Source organism: Pinus tabuliformis, chromosome 5_1 (assembly GCF_031772625.1).
Source record: "Pinus tabuliformis cultivar Carrire ecotype Pingquan chromosome 5_1, CPIR1, whole genome shotgun sequence".
In the NCBI taxonomy this organism is placed as follows: Eukaryota; Viridiplantae; Streptophyta; class Pinopsida; order Pinales; family Pinaceae; genus Pinus; species Pinus tabuliformis.
The window spans coordinates 215,942,276-215,960,964 of NC_142305.1; the positions used below are offsets into that span (position 1 = coordinate 215,942,276).

Genomic DNA, 18,689 nt, shown 5'->3' on the forward strand with positions numbered 1-18,689 from the left:
TCTACATCATGATCAACCTGTCATCTTCCTTGAAAGTTGCCTTGAAATCCAAAATTTCCCAACTAGTTACAGTGTTAAATGAATATTGTACACTGTTTGAGAACATGCTATAATCTATGTATCATTCTGTTCTAAGAGGACTCTTCACCTAGAGTTGCATGGGATTGATCTAATTAAATTTTTAATGACAGCCATCCTTTCTGAGCTATATATATTATTATCTATGTGTTGTCTCAGAACTTTCCTGTTAGCATTATAAAAAATTAGAAATTAAAATTTTGATGTGTTGGACATTACCTGTTTGCATTATCATTTGCTATACAACCTATAGGTAATTAATAACTTACAACTATACAGCCTATAGAATACTAATAAGTAATCTAACTAAAATTCTAAATAGGTTATTCACTTTTTAGGGTTTCTAACAGGGCTAATATCTTTAAAAAATTAACCAAAAACTATAATGCTATTTGCTTGGGATCTGGTGTGTGAGGGCTAGCTGGCACAGGATTGATTTACAGGTTTGATGGATCTGTTTATGTGGTGGAATTGACGCGGATCTGGGTGGATCTCTATACGTATCTGTATCCGAAATGCGTATCCGCGGATCTAGCATCAAGACCCTGTGGTCTTGGTAACATAGCAGGTAGGTAATGTGTCATGGTGACTTTGGTAGCCCGCAAGCTACTCATGCGTATTCACAATCCTCATAGCAACACCGTTTGCTTCATGCATCCTACATGTTGCCACAACTATGACAAGAATTGTCCTGATTACCCATGACAATGATTCTCTCCAGTACAATGTGACATCTTTCAAACATATGTTGGCCCTTTTTACAAGTAACTCCTTTGCTTAGGTCAACCCATTCTTTTTATGATGGCTTCTCCACAAACTTCACAGACTGTTGTTTGCAGTGTTTAATAACCTCTAAGGGTCTATGATATGCCCTGACATTGTTTGATTGCAACGATGGTGTAGGTTATCTAAAACAACTGCAATGCCTCCTTGTCCCAACAACACAACATGTGGTTTACTGTGATTCCTCACTTCACTTTTTCAATGATGACTGCCCTCGTGGGCTCTCATCCTGGATGATGTCTTTGTTAATTGTTGACCAACAGCTTGTCAGCCTTTGTTCCTTTAATTCGTGTGCCTTGAGACAATACTTAACAAATTTTCATTCGCAGCCCCTTTCATAGTTCTTATTATTATTTTTAACTTTACAAATATCCATTCAACCTGATGAACCATAAATCAATTATTAGATACCTCAAAGATTGGTTTGCCTCTGCCTAACCCTGTGTGTGATTGCAGTCCTTCAGTGTCTTTCTCTGATCACAACAGTCCTGCTGTTCCTTCACCTGTTGCTTCCTTGACCATTTCTCACCATGGGTTTGATAACATGAAAAAAATAAGGATGTTCGTGAACCATGATATATTAAAGAGAGAATGGTATGCTTGATTTATACTTAGTACAGTGTGGATGTCAATACATATAAGGAAGACAATGCCTCATACCAAAATCCCGTACAACCGCCTTATTAGTTAAGATCCAACCTAATCTAACACAATTCTTTTTTTCGAGAAGATTTTTCTGCGGGAATCACATTATGATGTGACATAAGTTGCTTAATTCTAATCTAAAATACATTATTGCTTTATTATAGGACCATTATTATATGCTCTCTAGGAACCAGATATTGTATGAGTTCTCGAGGATGCGGTTTCCTATCAGAAAATGTCTGCAAAAGCAAGCACCCAATGTACACAGTGCATGCAAATTCAAAGTATGAAGGTAATACAGGCTCTTCTATGAACTGTATAAACAAGAGCATGTGAGACAATATGAAAAAGATTATAAGAAGGTGAGCTTCTAACTGTACTAGAAAAGAACTTGGTTTACAAAGGAGAATAGTAAACTTGTTATAGCAGGAAGGCCTTCCTAACATATTTAATGCAGATAGGGAATAATATTTAATACATCTAATGTACTAGAGAAAATAGATTAGATATAATATTATATAATATATAATATATAAATAATATTATATAATACATGAATTAGAAATATATTATAAAATATTCTTAGAGTCGAGACTAATAAAACATCCAATAATCTGAAAAATTTATAATCGTGATAGAGAGAAAAATATTCCTTCAATGCTCATAGCTCAGTTATTTGTCAGGATATTTTGTAATCATGGGTTACTAGTTGGCATTCAATGCAGTGCATACTACATATGAGGTGCCATGGGATTGCCCTATTGTTCTGATATAGTGTAGAGCTTGTGATCTTCAACTCATTATCAATTCTTTTAGCTATGGAGGACCTAGTTACACATTTTTCAACACATAACAATGAGAGAGTCATTGTTATGTGTTGAAAAATGTGTAACTAGGTTCGGTCTTCATAAGTATGAAATGCATCTTTTGTGAATTATAAAATGAAAAGAAATTATTATTATATTGGAGCATGGGTTTCATGCTCAAGTTCTTTTATTTTATAGGTCAAGCACCCATCGAGTGTTTCTAGGGGTTGTCTTAGGTTTAGAAGTCAAAAGAGTCATTGTCATATATTGAAGACCCCAATGGGCACATTGTAACTTGTAAAGAAAAAATATTTTTGTCTTTAAGGTGTCGGAATATCCTCCAAGATCAAGTCGGCCTAATTGAAGAGCCACGTCTACCCCTTGAAAAAGCCTATATAAGGACAGGAAATTGTCCTCCAAAGAAGCACTCACTCATCTCTCATTCTATGCGAAGAAGAGGATGAAGAAGTCGAAGAAGGACAAAGAAGAGGTCGAAGCATTTTTGGGCTAGTTCTCTGTCACGTGCGAGAGGAAGCTAGGGTTTTTTGCGTAAAGGTCTCATCTAGTTCGATCTTGGGACAAAGGAAGGGAAGAAGGCAAGCGAAGGGTACTAAGGGTATCTCTCTAGCCCTAAGTCACAAGGAAAGGCAAGCAAAAGACAAAAGAAGGCTCTAGGAAGAGGACCGAAGTTCCCATGTGTGGCAGCAGTAGTTGCAACAATTGCTGGGGAGTCGAAATTTTGGATCTGCAGTAGGAGGTTGAAGTTCTTGCAGTAGGAGGCCGAGTTGGTGCAAGTGGAAGAGACTTACCTGGGTTTGGCGAGTACAAAGTTTGCACACTATCTCAAGAGATTGATCTTGGTAGGGTATTAGTCTGAAGCATTAGGTCATGGTATTAGTCAATTGAAAGATCTATAAGAAGAGAAGAGATTTAAGGGGTTTCTCCTCAAGAGGAGGGGTTTTGTCCCTAGCTTGCAACCTATACACTGTGTCATTGTTCTTATTGTTTTGGTAACTGTTTAATGTTTCTCACATTATAATAATTGGGATCAAAGCTAATAAGTAAAAAGATAACACAAACAATTATCAAGTTGAATAGAATTAACATATTCATTGCCCTATTGAATTCTCAACATGGTATTAGATCTAAGGTTAGCAAAGGGCACCATGAAGATCTCCTCTACTGCGAAGAAGATCATCAAGAAATGTTCCATGATAGAAAGCCATCACAAGAAAAGTATCAAGAAAGCATGGAGTCTCTTATTTTCTTCAAAGAAGGTATCAATCAAGGAAAAGGATGAAGGTCTCTTCTCGGCTCTCTTTGGCACATTCCAAGATGAAAACATTTGGGTAATTGATAGTGGTGCATCAAGACTCACGACTGGCCATCCCAAACAACTGAAGACCTTATCAAAAGGTAAATCTACTTATTCAGTGGAACTTGGAGAGAACAAGAGCTATCCCGTAAGGGCTATTGGATCGACTTCTATAAAGCTGGAGAATGGAAGCAACATCCACCTCAACAACATTCTATTTGTTCCAGGTTTGCATAAGAACTTACTTTCCATTTCAAGCTTAGAAGATAAGGGTGATAGAGTAGCTTTCATTGATGGAAAGGTTGTTGTATGGAGTAAAGACTCAAGTATAGAACAAGCTAAAGTCATTGGCATTTGAGAAGGAAGACTTTACAGACTGATATCTCCTTTAGCCCAAGCCCTAGTTCACGTTGAAATTAGTCCATGTGAACTTTGGCATAGAAGATTTGGTCATCTACATTTCAAAATCCTTCCAACTCTAAGCTCCATAGTAGATGGAATACCTGAACTGAAGGAAGATCACGAAGGAGTATGTAAGGGATGTGCATTGAGTAAGAATACCAAGAGACCATTTGGAACCAGTGTTTCACAGTCAAAAGAAATCTTGGATCTCATTCACTTTGATGTATGTGGCCTTAGGACTCCTAAATCACTTGGAGGTCATCTATATTGTGTCACATTTATAGATGATCATTCAAGAAAGACCTGGGTTTACTCAATGAAAAACCAAGGATGAAGTATTTACAAAATTTCAAGAATTCAAAGCTGAAGTGGAGAAACTTACAGAAAGAAGAGTCAAGATACTAAGATCTAATAATGGAGGAGAATATACATCCAAGGAGATTATAGCATTCTGTAGGGAGTCTGGGATTAAGTGGGAGTTGATAGTCCCATATAATCTCAAGAAAAATTGAGTTGTAGAACGGAACAATAGATCCATTGAAGAAGGTGTAAAAACAATGTTACACGATCAGGGTCTACCTAAGTTTCAGTGGGGAGAAGCCACGAAGATAATTGTCTACATTCAAAATCGAAGTCCCCACAGGTCCCTAGACAACGAAACTTTGGAGGAAGTGTTCACTGGAAAGAAGCCATCTATAGATCATCTCTGGATCTTTGGGTTTCCTGTATATATTCATCTACCAAAGGAAAAAAGAAAGAAGCTGGATCCATCAAGCATGAAGGGAATGTTTGTTGGCTACATCAACTCATCGAAGGCCTATAGGATCTACATAAAAGAAGGACATCACATAGAAGTTAGTTGAGATTTCATATTTTATGAAAGTATAGCATTCAAGAAATCAAAGGAACTTCCCGTAGACTCCGATGATGAAGAACTTTCAATATTTGAGGAAGAAACAAGGAAAAAACCTAATTGGTTGAAATCTACACTACTTGATGTAGAAGGTCATCGGGTAGTGAAAGGCTCAATTAGAGAAAGCAAGAAACCCAAGAGATACTCTAGGTATGTTGCATACATGACAAAACTAATAGAAGCAGAACTATCCACTTTTGAAGAGGCTATCAATCATCAGGAATGGAAAGATGCCATGAATGAAAAATATCAATTTATAATGAAGAATGGAGTGTGGGAGGTCGTACCTAGGCCCGAAAACAAATCTGTGGTAACTTCTTAGTGGATCTATAAGATCAAACATGCGGGAGATGGAAGTATAGATAAGTATAAGGCAAGATTTGTGGCTAGGGGTTTCTCTCAACAAGAAGGCATCGGCTGCGAAGAGACATTTGCTCCAACACAAGATATATGGTGATTCGTTTATTAGTCTCTTTGGTAGGATCAATGGGATGGAACATCCATCAAATGGATGTCAAGACTGCATTTCTGAATGGCACAATAGATGAAGTCTTTATAGAGCAACCCTTGGGATTTGAAGTTGAAGACAGGAAGGCATATGTTTGCAGATTGAAGAAATCATTATATGGCCTCAAGCAAGCACCAAGGGCATGTTATGCTAGAATGGATGCATACCTACAAAGAATAGGCTTCACAAAAAGTTTCGCTGATCCGAACTTTTATATCAAGGTTGTAAGTGGAGAACTTGTAATCATTCTTTTGTATGTAGATGATCTTCTCTTGACAGGTGTAGAAGGTCGAATTGAAGAATGTAAGAAGCAACTAGCAGTAGAATTTGACATGAAGGACCTTGGGCTGATGCGACTAGAAGTATGGCAAGGACCTAATGAAGTTTATTCGGGTCAAGGAAAGTGCGTGATCAAAATAATGAAGAGGTTTGACATGATGGACTGCAAACCTATGACCATTTCGATGATCACAAACTTGAAGAGACTAAGGAGTTCCTAATCAAGCCCTTTGGATCCTTCGAAGTATAGACAACTAATTGGCTCACTGATGTACTCGGTGAATACTGGACCAGACGTGTTGCAGTAAATGTTCTCTATCAATTCCAAGTGGAGCCAAGGCATGATCATTGGATAGCAGCAAAGCATATCTTGAGATATCTACGAGAAACTATTCGTTATTGCTTGAAATATGATGGAAGAAATAATGTCCACTTGATGGGATATACCTAGGTTGCACGAAATGGGGAAACGGGTACAAATTTCTAAAACGGGAACCGATACGAAACGTGACCTCCCCAAATTTTGGAAACAGGGAAACGCGAATATATATATACACACACACACACATATATATATATATATATATATATTTATTAGGACATTTAAGAAATATGTGCAATCATAAAGCATATATGATACATTATAATTTATTGCATTATGATAAAATTGTCAGTTGTGAATGCATAAACTATAAGTCTCTATATTTACATCACATTTACTCATGAATGATCACATAATGAAAATAGAAATATCCAAAATCAGCCACGAGAAATTTCTAATTTCTTGTCTCGTGCTTGATTGGGAGTCTCCTCCTACATAGTCGAACGACCTTAGTGCTCTTGATTAAATACAAGTTTCATACCCTAGTGTAGGAATTTACAGGGTAATTTCCTCGGACAGAACACCAAAGGACACCGCTCACAACCAGATCGCAGATCAATACACCAGTATTTTTGACGTGGTTAAAACCCTCAAAGAGGGAAACAGTCCACGGCCTGAGCCAACGCGGCCACTTCAGGAAATTTATTAATAAAAGAATGAAAATTTACATAAGCTTCTCTCATAGACGGATTACCCTACAAATGACCCTCCATGTGCTTTAAATAGAAATCATGGACCAATCGGGTGTCAAGCCACAGATCAAGTGTCGGTAATACCGAGGAGAGAATGAACCGTCGGATCACTACATATCGTGACCGTCGAATTGTAAGTTACAAAATGTACAAGGTAAAGAAACACACTTTACCTAACTCTATTCTAGACCAAGTTGTACTTAACTATTTCTTATGTGTCGGAATATCCTAACATCCCCCCTTAAGAACAACTTGGGATAGGATTGAAGGATTTACAAATATGACACAATAGGAGAAGGAAGGAGGCACTAGAGCCTATCCCCCCTTAGTGACAACTTCCTGAACTCCAACCATAAATCGAAGTTTAGTGAACTTCGCCTCTGTGAGAGCTTTTGTAAAGATGTCTGCAACTTGATCATCTGTTGAACAATATTGCATTTCAAGAACATGGTCGTGAATGAGCTTTCTGATGAAGTGCATGTGCAATTCAATGTGTTTGCTGTGCTGATGTTGGATTGGATCTTTGCATAGCTGAATGGCACTTTGATTATCACACCAAAGTGTAGTCGGATGCTGCTGTTGAAAGCCAAACTCTAACGGGATCTGACGAAGCCACAAGGCTTCCTTACTAGCTTCTACAGCACCACGATATTCTGCTTCTGCTGAAGAAAGAGAAATGGCACCTTGTTTCTTGCGAGCCCATGTAATAGGTCCTGAACCAAGAGTGAACACATAACCGGCAGTAGACTTCCGATCATCAGGGTCACCAGCCCAATCAGAATCAGTGAAACCAACCAATAGAGGAGTTGCTTCGGCACTGTAATGAATCCCAAACTGAACTGTACCTCGAACATAACGAAGTATTCTTTTAGCTGCTTTCCAATGACTTTCACGTGGGTTTTGCATAAACCGAGCAACAAGGCCAACAACAAAGGAAAGGTCAGGACGAGTATGGGTTAGATACAAAAGTTTTCCTACAAGTTGACGGTATAAGGTAGCATCAACTTCAGGAGAAGTACAAGTGACTGAAAGTTTGACTCCAGACTGAAAGGGAGAAGGGGCTGGCTTACAGTCTTCCATGTGAAAGTGGCGTAGAATATCACAGGCATACTTGGACTAAGAAAGGGAAATACCTTCCTTGGATTGCAAGACTTGAAGACCGAGAAAATAATGTAAGTGTCCTAAGTCTGTCATTTCAAACTTCCTTTTAAGGCTAGACTTCACATGGTTTATAAGGTTGGGATCACTACCAGTCAGGATAAGATCATCAACATAAAGAACAAGAATGATAAGAGACTTGCCCACTTTCTTGGTGTAGACACTATTGTCAGAATGACACCTAGAAAAGCCAGATTCTAAAAGAAAGCTATCCATTTTGGCATACCAAGCTCGAGGAGCTTGCTTGAGACCATAAAGGGATTTCTTAAGCCGACATACAAGCCAATGGGTTGTTCCATGTAGATTTCTTCATGCAAGTCCCCATGCAAGAAGGCAGATTTAACATCCATCTGATGGACTTCCCATTTGAACGAGGCAGCAAGGGAAAGAACAAGGCGGATAGAGTTCATTTTGGCAACAGGGGAGAAGGTTTAAGTGTATTCAATGCCTTCAACATGTGAAAAACCTTTAGCAACAAGACGAGCTTTATGTTTATCAACTTTCTCATCTGGTCCATACTTGGTTCTGTAAACCCATTTGCATCTAACAAGTTTTCGTCCCTTTGGTAGAGGAACAAGATCCCATGTATCATTTGTCAATAATGAATGATATTCTTCATTCATAGCTGCTTCCCAATCTGGATGGCCTGAAGCTTCTGCAAAGGTGTCAGGATCATAATTTACTGGAGCTTGAGCCAATAAAGAAGAGGCTCTGTCAAACTGAGAACGTGTGTGTCGCTGATCTGTAGGATCACCGGCAAGATCACCTGCTGCATCTCGAGTAGCACGAACCCATTTTGGAAGCTGAGGAGCTGAAGGAGGATCCTGAGATGGTGGGGGAGGATTGTCATCCTCACTTTCACCATCTGAAGAAGAGATGTTTTCAAAAGTAGAAGAGATAGGGAGAGGTGGCACATCCACCGGACTAGGCTCGCAGGCCGATATATTTTCATCAAATTTTACATCTCTTCTAATGATAACATTTTTGGACTTAAATGGAATAAGTCTATAGCCTTTGACATCTTCAGAATATCCAACAAAAGTACATTTTTCACTCTTAGGTTCTAAAGCTTTATGCTTTTTATCTGGAATATGGGCCCACGCTTCACTTCCAAAAACACGAAAGTGACTTACATTTGGTTTGATTGAGCTCCATGCTTCTTCTGGAGTGATATTCTTTAAAGCCTTAGTAGGAGTGCGATTTATTATGTAATTTGCACAGTTAATTGCTTCTGCCCAAAAACTAAGACCAAGTCCTTTAGATTGTAGCATACAATTAGCCATTTCCTTTAAGGTGTGATTCTTCCTTTCAGCTACACCATTTTGTTGTGGAGTATATGGAACAGTATGTTGCATTTGAATTCCATTCTCAGTGCAAAAGTTGATGAATGTGTTTTTAACATATTCTCCGCCATTATCAGATCTTAGCTTAAGAATTTGATGTCCAGATTGTTTTTCAACAAAGGCCTTGAAGGCCAAAAATGTGTTAAATACTTCACTCTTGAGTTTTAAGAAGTATACCCAAGTGCGTCTGGAGAAATCATCAATGAAAGTTAAGAAATACTTGCAGCTAGAGAATGGAACAACTGGAAGTGGACCACATAAATCACTATGCACAAGCTGTAAAGGGGCTGAGGCGTGCCAAGAGGCACGTTTTTCAAAACTGTCCCGATGATGTTTTCCGAGTACACATCCGGAACAAACACCATCTCTGCAAGATACCATAGGAAGACCTGTCACCATATTTTCTTTACATAGATGCTGAAGGGAGCGATAGTTTAAGTGACCAAATCGCTCATGCCAAAGTTTGCTCACTTCATCGTTATGAGCAACAAATACTGAGGGAAGATTTGATGACCCAAAGTTGTGAAACTTATACAACCTTGTAGAATCATCAGCAATGCCAGTAGCTAAAATCTGTTTAGGATCTCTTAGGTCCTTGATTACAACATCATGAGGTGAAAATTCAACAATTTTACCTTCACCTGAATGAGTTATCTGATATACAGATAGAAGGTTGCAGGATAAGGTTGGAACACATAATACATCATTAAACTGACCATTGTCTAGATGAACAGTTCCAGTCCCTACAACACTAAGAGATCTATCATCACCAACATATATATTTTTGGTGTTACAATCATTTAAAGAAGAAAACATGGCTTTGTTTTTGGCCATGTGATAAGAAGCTCCAGAATCAATGAGCCACTCATGAGAATGAGAAGAAGAAGATACATTTAATGCATAACCAGACCGAGATGATTGACAACCACATGCAGAAAGTGCCATTCCTGAAGATGAAGTTGAAGGGGAAGAATGCTCCAAATGGATGTTATGTTTCTTCATCGCTGCTTCCAAGGCTTCCATCTTCTTAAAGCATTTGGATTCTAAGTGGCCATCTCGATTACAAAAGTTGCAATGTCTATCAGTCTTCTTCCATTTGTTTTTATTTGTCTTATCATTTTGTTAAAATGATTTTTCATTTTGAGGCTGAGATTGCTTAGGACCCTTGTTTGGTTTAGGACCATTCTTTTTAGGATATGACTTCTTAGGATTCTTTGAATTTGGTTGTTGCTGGGCGGCTAACGCTTTCTTGGAAGAGTTTCCAAGATTAAGAAGACCAAGGTGTAAGAGTTTTTCTTGTTCTCTTATTAAAGAATCACAAAAAGAGTCAAAGGAAGGGGACTTGTAGTCTGTTCCTTGAGAAATGAAGGCTTCTCTTGTAGAATGGAAGGTGGAAACAAACACAGAGTATGCTGGTCCCAACTTAGTAAGAATGGAATAGATAAGGTTACTATCTTCTTTCTTAACCTTAACACCTTCCAAGAGATATCTAAGGGTCTTGAACTTGGACAAGAAATCTTCAATGCAAGAAAAATTATTAGGGTCCAATGTAAGCAACTCATTTTCAAGTTGATGGGCTCTAAGTTCATTTTTAATCCCAAAAACTTTATTGATTTGTTTCATTGCTTTATTAGGAGTATCAAGTTCTGCAATATGGAATCTAAGATCTGCAGAAATAGACATCCCTATCAATCCATGTGCTTGATCTTGCCTATTTTCCCATTTAGCAGCCTTATCTTCATCCTTCGGTTTCTTTTCTTGGCCTGAGGCTATTCTGTAGAGACTTTTACTTCTAAGTAAATCCTCAATGTAGGACAACCATTGGAAGTAGTCGGTGCTGTCAAGGGTAACTTGGTATTGACTTTCCATTTCAACGGAAACTGAAGCTAAAGATGCTGAAACTAAGTGTTCCAATGGATAGATCTCGAAAAACTAGGCTGGTTTAAAAAAAACGGCTCTGAAAACGGCTTCCGGATGAAGAAGTTATGGCTTTTGGAAAAAAAGTTGTTGAAGATGCCGACGAAGTGCGGGAATGTGCGGAAATGAAAAATCCGCCCTCACAAAAAGGAGATTTGAACCCAAGACCTCTACTCTCTTAAAATAGCTTTGAACCAATTGAGTTATACAAAAAATTTGAGAGAGAGAGAAGGCTCTTTTTCCCTACAAAACAAAAAACACAAAACCCAACACGGACATACAAAAAAAGCGAACCTTGTGGCTCGAAGTTAGCTTTAGCCGAAAAACTAAATATTTTCAAAAATGAACCTTGCGGCTCAAAGTTAGCTTTAGCCGGAAACTAAATATTTTCCTCAATGTTTCTGATTTTCCGAGATCACACTAAGGCGCAGGGAAAAGAGCATACGCATGAGAAAAATCCTTCTTTTCTGTTTCTGATTTGCCCAGATCGCATAGAGTCGCAGGTCAAAGAGCATACGCAGAAATGAAAGGTATAGATCCGGTAATAAAAAAAGCTAAATAAATTGAAACCGAAATAAACAGAGAGAAAATAACTGTAAACTACAAATAAACACTGTATACCTCCAGATCTTAAAAATGACGCAGCTAGGGCTACCGGAAACCTTTTCGCGTGAAACGAAAGGGGTTCCTCACTGGAACAGATGCTCCCAACACAACAGAGCAGTCCTCTCGGCCCGAAAGCAGTGAGAAACAGTAGATCTAGGAAACGGCAGTCGGATGCAGTTCTACCGGCTTCAGATTTGGATCACCAACGGACGCGGCCCTCAACTGGCTCTGATACCATGTAGGAATTTACAGGGTAATTTCCTCGGACAGAACACCAAAGGACACCGCTCACAACCAGATCGCAGATCAATACATCAGTATTTTTGATGTGGTTAAAACCCTCAAAGAGGGAAACAGTCCACGACCTGAGCCAACGCGGCCATTTCAGGCAATTTATTAATAAAAGAATGAAAATTTACATAAGCTTCTCTCATAGACGGATTACTCTACAAATGACCTTCCATGCGCTTTAAATAGAAATCATGGACCAATCGGGTGTCAAGCCACGGATCAAGTGTCGGTAATACCGAGGAGAGAATGAACCGTCGGATCACTACATATGATTGTAAGTTACAAAATGTACAAGGTAAAGAGACACACTTTACCTAACTCTATACCTAACTCTATACTAGACCAAGTTGTACTTAACTATTTCCTATGTGTCGGAATATCCTAACACCTAGTACCCTACATGCTCTTCATTATTGGGAGTCTCCCCTGCATAGAGGGCTTGGTTCTCTTGATTAAATACAAGTTCCATACCCTAGGGTACATGATAAAATTCAATGGAAACATTGCAATCCCCCCAATCCTGAAATTCTGGAAAACAAATAAGTCTACTGCATTTTGAGTGAGATCTAAAATTCTATTTTCTCTATATGAAATCCAATGAGGGTGAAACCACTCTCAAACATCGAGTCATTTCATGGTAATGTTAAAAGTTTAAGTAAAATGATGAAAATGAAAAATAAAGGAGAATATCACTTTTACTTTAAGAATTTAACATTACCATGAATTGCATATCAACATTAGGGCAAAAGTTCACTTTTATAACTTCAGACAGGCATCTAGAAGCAACTAGAAGTCACTAGGATAACCTAAAAATAAATTAGAAAGCAAACAAAAAAAAAAAATGAAAAAAACACAAGTAAAAAGCTGAAACGTGAGTCGTACGGGCCTAAAACGCGTTTCAGGCTGTACTGGCCACGTTTCAGTTTCGTGAAACGTGGCAGTACGGCCTGAAATGCGTTTTAGGGCCGTACCATACGCGTTTCAGTGTTTCGTACCTGTTTCCGTATGGAAACGCCCCCTTGCCCTACCTTTCCTGCAACATAGGGATATACAAACTTCAATTGCGGAGGCAGTGAACAAAATGGAAGGAGCACTACCGGAGGACATGTCAGTTTGGATCCTCCATGATCTCATGGATGAGCAGGAAATAAGACACAATTGCGTTGAGTAGTGCTGAGGCTGAATATTTTGCAGCCTGCGAAGTAAGTAAGCAGAGAGAAGTGGTCTGGTGGAGGAAGTTGCTATCTGACTTGTTTGAAGGATCGTTAAACCCTATAGTGATACTTTGTGATAACACCAGTTGTATACGTTGGTTTGAAGACCCGATATTTCATGGAAAGGCGAAGCATATAAACTACAAGTATCACTATATTCGAGAGCTAGTACAAAATGGTGTGCTGCAGCTACAATATATCTCCATTAATGAGCAGGTAGTTGACATATTGACAAAATCTCTTCCGAAGAAGAAGCTTGTGTACTTGAGAGACAAGCTTGGCTTGGTTTATATATCCTCCCTAATTGAGAGGGAGAGATATACACTACATTCTTGTCTTCACTTGGGAAAAAAGAATGCAGGATTGGGTAACCATCTACCATTCGATACTCTTTGAGAATGTGGTAGGGCATTCAAGACAAGAGTAGTTGTGGACCGGTATTCTTTGAGGACTAGTTATCCAAGATAAGAATAGTCCAAAGAAGGTCATACTCTGTGAACACCCGGGTGGAGTATGTACCTTGAGAGACAATGATAATGGTGTCTAAAGAATTGGTCTTGCTAGCATTGTGCTCTGATCTTGTGGACAGATAGAGCTATTAGTCAAGCCCTTGCTATGTGACAATGCTGGTTAACATGATGCTAGACAGATGAGTTACCAATCTGACTCCTTTTATAAAATCTCTTCAAATTGAGAATGACCATGTACCTCCTATGAATACCTCCCTAGTTAAGAGGGAGTGTTGAAAAATGTGTAACTAGGTTCGGTCTTCATAAGTATGAAATGTATCTTTTGTAAATTATAAAATGAAAAGAAATTATTATTATTGGAGCATGGGCTTCATTCTCAAGTTCTTTTATTTTATAGGTCAAGCAACCATTGAGTGCTTCGAGGGTTTGTTCTAGGTCTAGAAGTCAAAAGATTCATTGTCATATATTGAAGACCCCAATGGGCACATTGTAACTTGTAAAGAAAAATTATTTTTGTCTTTGAAGTGTCAGAATACCCTCCAAGATCAAGTCGGCCTAGAAGCTGTCAAGTTAGCCTAATTGAAGAGCCACGTCTACCCCTTGAAGAAGCCTATATAAGGAGAGGAACTTGTCCTCCAAAGAAGCACTCATTCATATCTCATTCTATGTTAAGAAGAAGACGAAGAAGAAGTCGAAGAAGAAGGAAAAAGAAGAGGTAGAAGAAGGACAAAATATTTTTGGGCTAGTTCTCTCTCACGTGCTAGAGGAGGCTAGGGTTTTCTGTGCAAAGGTCTCATCTAGTTCGATCTTGGGACAAAAGGAAGGGAAGAAGGCAAGCGAAGGTTACTAAGGGTATCTCTCTATCCCTGAGTCACAAGGAAAGGCATGTGAATGACAGAAGAAGGACAAAATATTTTTGGGCTAGTTCTCTCTCACGTGCTAGAGGAAGCTAGGGTTTTCTGTGCAAAGGTCTCATCTGGTTCGATCTTGGGACAAAATGAAGGGAAGAAGGCAAGCGAAGGTTACTAAGGGTATCTCTCTATCCCTAAGTCACAAGGAAAGGCATGTGAATGACAGAAGAAGGCTCTAGGAAGAGGATCGAAGTTCCCATGTGTGGCAGCAACAGTGGTTGGGGAGTCGAAATTTTGGATCTGCAGTAGGAGGTCGAAGTTCTTGCAGCAGGAGGCTGAGTTGGTGCAATTGGAAGAGATTTACTTGGGTTTGGCAAGTACAAAGTTTGCACACTATCTCAAGAGGTTGATCTTGATCTTGGAGGGTATTGGTCTGAGTCATTAGGTCATGGTATTCGTCAATTGAAAGATCTATAAGAAGAGAAGAGATTTAAGGGTTTTCCCCTCAAGAGGAGGGGTTTTGGCCCTGGCTTGCAGCCTATACACTGTGTCATTGTTCTTATTGTTTTGGTAGCTGTTTGATGTTTCTCACATTATAATAATCAGGATCAAAGCTAATAAGTAAAAAGATAACACAAACAGTTATCAAGTTGAAGAGAATTAACATATTCATTGCCCTATTGAATTCTCAACATTATAAACATTGAATTTCAAATATTACTATTTGGCATGTTTCCAAGTAATGACAGGTTTATAGCTCATTTCATGACCTATAATATTTACTGCTTTATATATTATATCATTTAATGAGCCGTAGGCGATTCTATTGTTGTGGCTGACAATGTGATGTTTGATATTTCACTTTTGCATTATTGGCCCAAACCGTCTGTCACACTATTGGAGTATATCTTGCATTGCAGTGAGCAAAAGCTGATTTTTCTTTGTTTCATATGGAGTTATTAATGTTAATTACACAAATAATAAATGTTGTCATTATTCTGTAATGTTGGTTATAGTTGAATGGGTCTAAACTTATAGCAAATATTTGCTACTGAAAATAAAACAGGAAGACTTGCTAGCAAAAAAATTAATGCAGTGAGCAGTTATGTTTACAGTAGGGTGCTGTGGTAAATAATGTATTTTTTTCAATGTTATGTGATATGGATTTTGCGATGCAGGATGACTTGGGTTTCAAAATGGAATATGTTCACCCTTATCTGGATGGTGTTCGGGATCCTCGGAACCGCACTTTCCGTGCAAGCTGTTTTAACAGTCGGAAATTGAGCCCTGTATTTACTGGTGGGCCAGGGATTGAAGAGGTTCCTGCAGTGTGGGTTGATCGTGCGGGCTTCAAAGCAAATATCACAGAGGTGGGCTGAAGTATTATGGGATCTTGCCCCCATTCTTTTGGTTTTAGCTAGTTCTTTGTCTTTTAGTTTGGTATTTACATAATGTTGATTTAACGCATAAGGTTGTAGGTTGGTGGTGTATTTTAAGAGTTGAAGACCTTCAAATTGATTCTTTCTTCACATTTCCCTCTCATCATTGGGTTAGGAAAATTAACTGGTTCACATGTGCAGAATCTTACCCGGCAAAGTAAATTCACATATGGAGTAGTCATGGAAGAAATCACAACTCGTGATGAAACCAGTACTGTATGCACCAATGGAGCTCGAGCTTTGCCAAGTGGTGCACTGAGTATGGATGGACCTCCTACGACATTGAGTGGTACTGGTATTGATCACATGGCTTTTCTGCAAACAAATATTACACGGGACAACACAAAATTTGTCAATGGAACTCCTATTGGTGATAGGGATGTTTTTCAGGTATTTTTCTTTATCTTCTTCTTCATTTAATTAGCAGCACTAGTATGTATTATCACTCTGTCTTGTTTTCAGTTTTTACTGCTAGTGGTTTTCTACTGTAATTTGTATGCCATACTAAAGCAACCATTTTACGTTACTGTAGCTGGATCAAGGTACGGGGATTGGTAGCAAGTTCCCCATTTTCAATCGGCACCAATTGACTCTGACTCGTTTCATTCAACTAAAACAAGTAGAAGAAGGTCCAGAGAAGCCACCACCTCCAGTCCTTGTTCTCCATGGTCGCTATGGAGGCTGTGTTGGGGACCTTCCTAGCTATGATGCTTTCACACTAGGTGGCCCCTACTCTGTTAGAGGATATAACATGGGTGAACTGGGGGCATGCAGAAACATTCTGGAGGTAACTAGATTTTAGTTTGGAGTTATCCTGTTTTAATTGTCAAATAAATAGATCTCAGAAAATAAAATTTCATTAAGGGAGCCTCTTACCATTTTTACTTGGTATTTCAGCTTGCAGGAGAAATACGGTTGCCTGTAAAAAATACCCATACATATGCGTTTGTTGAGTATGGAACGGACTTGGGTAGCTCAAAAGATGTGAAAGGAAACCCAACAGAGTTCTTTCGCCGAGTTGGTCATGGTGCTTCTTATGGTCTTGGTGTTAAATTGGGTTTAATGAGAGCAGAGTATGCAGTAGACCATAATGCAGGGACTGGTTCAGTATTGGTTCGCTTTGGGGAAAGATTCTAAGAGTTAGCAAGCATCCTTGGCATCGAGGTCATGGAATCTCTGCAGCAGGGGCATATGCCATATATTACTCTCTCAATTACCATTTTAAGAAAGTTATTGATCTGATATTGCATTTGAACATAGACCATGTCCATTTCTTTCCTCAGGAGGAACAAAACTAGCCCAAAATTTCCTTATATTGTCTTTCTTTTCTCCTGAGAGGTATTGCGTGAGTCAGAAGTTGATAATCTCTCCCAATTCCATATTAATAGCGGCCAGAGATCTATTTTCCTAATACTCTGAGGTCTGAATGGAATTATTCCACGTGAATATTCCAGATTTGAGTTGATTGACTTTGATGTCTTCCTAAGATCCAGTGATGAGGTATTTGCTTGAAGGAAAGCCTAGAATCTTGAGCAGTTAGTTTGCACCTTGTTGAGTTTTTATCCCTTTGGAATAGTTAGCGCCAAATATTCATGATTGATGTCTACTAATAACAGTCTGTTGTAGTTTGATACATTTACTACAACACAGTAGAAAATCCTATTATAAAACGCCTAATTTTAAAAGACAAACAAACGACGGTATGCTCTAGTCATTAATTAGAGATTGACGGTTTACTTCAATCCACCCGTTGTCATGCATTTTTGTTGGGTCCAATTTGGGTAACTAGTGCATAAATGAGAATTGCAACTTTGATTGTAATCTATTGATTCAGTTCGAAGCTTGATTTTCGATCTGGTTTTGGCATGGTATTTTTGAATCTCATGGGCTCTTTATTGCTCATAGTTTTGTTTTAATTTCTCTGCACATAAGTGGATGTTTTGTTTTGCTCATGCGATATATTTGCTTTTCGTGAAAGCAAGAGGTGTGTTTTGTTTTGTTCATGATATATATTTGGCTTCCTTGAGAGCAGGAGACTTACCAGAGTTGTTCAACATCATTACCTTGCATCTCGTTTACAATATTTGACTTTTGAGTTTCAGGTGTTGGAATTCAGACACGTGTACTGGGAGAGTTTGATTTATGTCGAGCTAATTCAGTTATCCCTTGTATGATGAACAGACGGAGCGCCACTTGGTTTTTAGTACATGAATGTAAGCTTAATAATATAAGTGCTAATCGAATGCTGCCCCCATACAAGCTTTATGATATGATTGTAGATCTCTTCACGTGATTTTGTGAGTGTGCTAAAATCAATCCAGTTACTCATAGCATAGCTTTTGGGATTTGTTCTTGTTTAAGTTGGATAGAAATCTAATTTTGATGATCTTTGTAGATTTCCACAAGTTTCTTTTTGTTATTGACGTTATAGTATTGTAGATGTTGGACTACAGCATGACTCAGTTCGGGGTTTGATCATTGATTTGGAGAAATTTTGGAAAAACCAGAATTTAGAAATATTAAAAATATATTTTTTCACAAATAAATTGAAATATATAATCAAAATTTTAATTCTTATTCTAAGTAAACTAAAATCT

The 18,689-nt window shown here is 38.5% G+C and overlaps 1 protein-coding gene across 1 annotated transcript in view; it reads left to right on the plus strand.

The window, feature by feature from the left end:
- The window catches only part of TOC75-III (translocon at the outer envelope membrane of chloroplasts 75-III), a 42,331-nt gene extending 24,774 nt beyond the window's left edge, over positions 1-17,557 (plus strand). Inside the window, exons 5-8 of the mRNA XM_089431982.1 lie at positions 15,832-16,023; positions 16,234-16,482; positions 16,625-16,879; positions 16,990-17,557. Coding sequence (XP_089288108.1) covers positions 15,832-16,023; positions 16,234-16,482; positions 16,625-16,879; positions 16,990-17,229 — 936 coding nt within the window. The 3' untranslated portion in view covers positions 17,230-17,557. The remainder of the gene's footprint in view (positions 1-15,831; positions 16,024-16,233; positions 16,483-16,624; positions 16,880-16,989) is intronic.
- Positions 17,558-18,689: the final 1,132 nt, after the last annotated feature.